The sequence below is a fragment of the Thrips palmi genome, unplaced genomic scaffold, assembly GCF_012932325.1.
Source record: "Thrips palmi isolate BJ-2018 unplaced genomic scaffold, TpBJ-2018v1 HiC_scaffold_17, whole genome shotgun sequence".
NCBI classification, from domain to species: Eukaryota; Metazoa; Arthropoda; class Insecta; order Thysanoptera; family Thripidae; genus Thrips; species Thrips palmi.
In genome coordinates, this window is record NW_023144626.1 from 1,087,211 (window position 1) to 1,092,280 (window position 5,070).

Below are 5,070 nucleotides of genomic sequence, written 5' to 3' on the forward strand. Positions count from 1 at the left end.
TTTCGCCACACTATCGGCAAGTGACGTCGGAATGATGTGTTTGTTTGTGGAATGATGTCACAGCCACACCCTCCATACAGTCGCGCAAAGCTTCCCTCCGCGCTCCGCAACAGCGTCTCTCGACCGATCTGTATTGATAAAAAGCTAACTTGCGCCGAGCGAAGCACGTCCTGCGACCGGATCCAACGAAGTATCCTTGATAAAAAGACGTTTCCTTAAAATTGAAAGTTTGTGACCACAATAAGAGGCGTAGAAGGCCTGCGCCGAGTGGAACGGACTCCACTTGGCGGAGTGATACTTGTTTCACGTGCTTTCTCGCTTTGTCCTTCCGAGGTGAGTCATGTTTATCAGGTACTTTCCACGCCACACCTTTCGATGAGCATTTTACGCCTACCCACAGTCAGATAAGTAGCCATCGACTTTCATTACTCGCAATCATAGCGTCTCGCGCTCCGCAGGCCTGCACTTCCGAGAGGACTATTTGACGCGGAGGGACTACTTTTGCAAAACAAGGCTCGAGAAGACTCAGCTGTTCCGACATTTGTTATTGAGGCAAAGACGTCGTCTGCGTTTGGTACCTAAATATTTGTGTGTTAATTCGCTCCGTTCGAAACTGAAAATGAAGTTCCAGTACAAGGAGGAGCACGCGTTCGAGAAGAGGAAGAGCGAGGGCGAGAAGATCAGGAGGAAATACCCCGACAGAGTGCCTGTAAGTCCTTTTTGCCGTGGGATGAAAACTGCCTAGGCTCGTCGCCATCAACTCGGGGGTCGGGCTGACGGTTCTTTGTTTACGTTATCTTCATTTCGCCTCGACGCGTTTCTTCCTTGCATCATTCTGTTCGAATTTCAAGTCATTTTCTCTCTTTGAAGAGAATTGGGCCCGCGTATTTCGACCTGACTCCTGTCGAAAACTGGCGAGTGGTGAAAAGCGACGAATGGCGCATTTGTTATTCAAGGCTGAAGTCTCAGCTCAGCTCGCCTGCGTTCTTTGTTCCCCGCGAAGAATCGGGCAAACAAGTCAACAGCTCGTTTTGGTGACGCTAGAGATGTCACAGCGCGTGCTGTTTTCTGAAAAAATGTATTTTTGGATGAATTTCTGGCATTGGAAAATATTGTGTCATTGTGCAATTAAAAAGTGAAACCTACTAAAGGACTCACAGTGCACCTGCTCGTATTAGAGCTTTCCTTGCATTCATCTGCTCAAAATCAAATTACTTTTTATGTGTACCTTTGATGCATTGAATCGAAAGCCATAACTGCCCCAATTACGTCATTAACCTCCAGAAATCTTGAATTTGTTTGGTAGTTTTCACTTTATTTGTCAGTGTCAACTGGATTCTTCAAACAGAATACAGCCATACATTTCAGAAGTAATAGTCCAAAATGAGAAAGTTTGGTTGATGGTGTCTAATATTTCACATGTTGTGTCAATATGACTCACTTAGTGCACTCTACTACTGTACAGTACAGTAGAGATCCATTTGATTCAAAATGTCTTAAATCACCAAACGCCGGTGAACTTGCCCAGGCCTTTATTAAATTAGCCTAAATTCTACCTCCCCATGACTTATGTATTAATTTGTGTGAGCAGCTTCCTGTACCTGGTTACTTACAACTTGTTCCAGGTTATTGTCGAGAAGGCACCAAAGGCAAGGATTGGAGATCTTGACAAGAAGAAATATTTAGTGCCATCTGACTTGACTGTTGGTCAGTTCTACTTCTTGATCCGGAAACGTATCCATCTTCGACCTGAGGACGCCCTTTTCTTCCTTGTAAACAGTGTAGTTCCACCCAGCAGTGCAACCATGGGTTCACTTTACCAGGTTTGTTATAATCGGTCAGCTAAAACTTTCAGACTCTTGTTTGACATGTAGTTCTGGTCTCATGTTATGTTTTTTGTTTTCTAGGAGCACCATGAAGAGGACTTCTTCTTGTACATTGCTTACAGTGATGAGAATGTTTATGGAAAATTATAACTTTAAAACCAAAACTACAGCCAGGAATTTTGAAGCAGAATCAACATAATGGAAAAATCAAGAAAAAGCTTAAAACCTACTTAGAAACCTTACAAAAAAAATTTCATAAAACTACTGAGGCATCTGCTTGTTAGAATGTATCCTTAATTTATTGTAGAGGTTTTATCTTCACTCTTTTGACTTGAGCAGTGTTTGGTTTCTTTCAATTTGTATTAGATCCAATTCCTTTCCTGCTTGTTTCAGGCTGTTGATCTCAGTCTATATTATTTCTGTGATTGCAAACTTTTTATGTAAATTTTTGTTGAGCCATTTGCATCTACCCTTGCAAATAGTGGTTTTAAAAATTGCACTAGCACATAACAATGGTGCTCCTTCAGGACGCTTCCTTCTCCAGTTCGGACTTCTATCACTTTAAAGCATTATATAAAGTATATTTTTGGTTTATGTTTTTCTTATGAATCCTTGCACATATTGTGCAGTTCTTTTTTTTAATTATTGTAATTCTGTTAATTTTGTTTCTTATCGTATACAGGAGTGTTTCACACATGTATGAGTCTAAAATAATGTGTACACTCTGGGAGGGATCTACTATATTCAAAAAAAGTAACTCCTATTCGTAAGACACCTTATATTGTGTAAAACCAGTTTATTTTAGATTACTGTAATAGTAAATCATTTCATGCTTACAAGGATATTGGGTAGTGATAGCTAGTAATAGTCAATGTTCTATTGAACAGGAAGCTAAAAATACATGTGTAAAGTATGACCGTTCGTGTGAGTGATTTGCCGTATGTGTGTGTGACTGTGTGTGTGTGCAATTGATAAATTAATGAAAAGGACAAAAAAACAATTAAAAGCCTTCAAAAAAACCTGAATTTTGCTCTGAAGCTTATTTATTTGAACCTATCCTGTACAAATTATAAATTAATCAGTCTGAGTACAACGAACATAAAAAGAAATTATCTTTGGCACACCTCAACTTGAATGCTATTTATTCAATACAGAAACCGTCTCCTTTGGAGAAATCGATACGTGGTCAGACCGTCGAAAAGAAGTCACTTCACTTCTAAGCTGTTGAACCTGCGGGCCAGTGCAAACAAAAGTGAATCTGAGCTGTTCGCACTGGGCGAGTGGGTGCAATACTTAAATCAGTCAATAAAAGATAAAAGCAGGAAGCAATAAGCCTGGGCGCAAGCAAAACGAAACAGATGGAAAGAGAGACTCACCTGTCTGTACAGGTCGACGATGACGCGCACTTCCGCCTCCTTGCGCGCGAGGCCGTCCTCCAAGTCGCGGATGCGCTGGGCCTGGGCGGCGTCGGCGGCCTCGGGGACGCCCCCAGTGCGGGCACCGCGACGCCGCTCGCGGTCTCGCGCCTCTCCGAGCGCCACCAGCTCCTCGCGGAGCGACACCAGCACGCCGCGCAGCTCCGACAAGCGCTTCTCGTTGGCCAAATCGCACACCTGGCGGGGAAGGGGGAATCACAACGACGGCCCGGGACTCAGGCCGACTGATTGTACAGTGAAGCCGGGCCAGACCTTGGTGGTGGCGACCTTGGTGTTCTTCGGCGCGGCTCTGGGCGCGGCGCGCACACGCCCCGTCGGCTTCCTGGGCGGCGGTCCTGGCGGCACCGCCTCGGCCGCCTTCCTCAGGAACGGGCGCAGGACGTGGCCGTAGTCCGCGACGTGCCGCGGGTAGCACTGGCAGCGCCCGGTCGGCCCGCGAGCCCCGCACTCCCAGCGCTCCTGTCGCAGTGCAAAGCAACGGCGTAAGCCGTCTGCCGCAATCGTGGGTTCGACACCGGCCGGCGGCAGTACGTTTTTTGCCACCTGCGGGCCTCTGTCGGCCGCGAACGTCGCGTTGTCCTCGGGCTGCTCGTGCTTCTCCTGGTCGGACGAGCACGCCGAGTCGTCGCTGGCGTCGCAGGAGGCGTCGTCGTCGCTCGCGTCCACGCCCAGCAGCGGGCAGGGGGCGGCCCGCGGCGGCGCGGAGGGGCAGGAGCGCTGCCGGGGCCGCGGCCGCGACGTGCAGGCAGCCCCGCGAGGGGTGCTGGCGCGGGCCGCGGGGGTGGGGGCGGGGGCGGGGGCCTGGCCGGGGGGCGGCGAAGTCAACGGACGCCACATCCTCCTCTGGGACTGCACCTGTCACAACAAACAGCGCATCGTGATGGGCGCCCCAGTTCCACGTCGACGGCGACATGGCGAAACGGATTGTCTCTTTATCTCTCTCTCTCGCACCCTTGGAGCGCCCTTTGAGCGCGACAGAGACCGTCTGACATGGTGACCTCCTTACCGCCTGGAGGCTGAGCTGCAGGTTGTGGCTGCGGCTGGTGGACGTGGCCGCCACGAAGGGGGCGGCCCGGGGGCGGGTGCTGGGGGCCGCGGGGGGCGGCGTGGTGGGGCGCGTCGCGGTGCCCCTCGGCGTCGTCGGCCCCGCCACGGGCACCAGGGACGGCGCCGGGCCGCGCGGCCGCCGCTTGAGGTGCGACGCGGTGGTGGGCCGCTCATACCGCGGCGCGCAGCGTCCCACCTGCCGGGCACGTCGCGGAGGTCACCAACGTGCTGCCCTGTGGTCGGCCTCTGAGCGGCACTGACCCTCATTCAAAGTAACGCAAATTGGGGGCATCGCGCCGCGCGAGATACGGTCTACGGTCCCCACGAGGTGGCCGATAACGGCCTTCGGGATGCCTTGCGCCTTGGCTGGGCCTTGCAAGCATGCCTGACTGGCAAAGCTGGCCTCCGCTCGGCTTGTTTACTTGGCTCATGTGTAGTGCACTGCAGGCGATGCCGAACAGTGATTTCGTCGCTGTCTCTCTCGCACTCATGGGGCGTCCCGCATAGGTGCGAGAGGGACTCAGCTCATTGCCTCGAATGCCTCTATCGAGAGTGACGCGCGCCAAGATGTGATGCAAGCGAGACCCACGAACCGGAGCCGCACTTTTGATTGTGGCCTCTGTGCGGGGCGGGGCGGGGGAGGGTTGCCGTGGCGGGGGCGGCGCTGACGGGGGCGGCGCTGACGGGGGCGGCCAGTCGCCGCGGGGGCTGCGGGAGGCCGTCTCGGACGGGGGCGGCGCGGGGGGCGGCATGGACACGGT

At 51.9% G+C, this 5,070-nt stretch overlaps 1 protein-coding gene across 1 annotated transcript; it reads left to right on the forward strand.

Moving 5' to 3' along the window:
* Positions 1–486: 486 nt before the first annotated feature.
* On the forward strand, positions 487–2,851 carry LOC117643629 (gamma-aminobutyric acid receptor-associated protein). Its single transcript, XM_034382620.1, has 3 exons — positions 487–709; positions 1,626–1,823; positions 1,908–2,851. The coding sequence occupies exons 1-3, from the start codon at positions 620–622 to the stop codon at positions 1,974–1,976; spliced, it is 357 nt and encodes a 118-aa protein (XP_034238511.1). The 5' UTR covers positions 487–619; the 3' UTR covers positions 1,977–2,851.
* Positions 2,852–5,070: the final 2,219 nt, after the last annotated feature.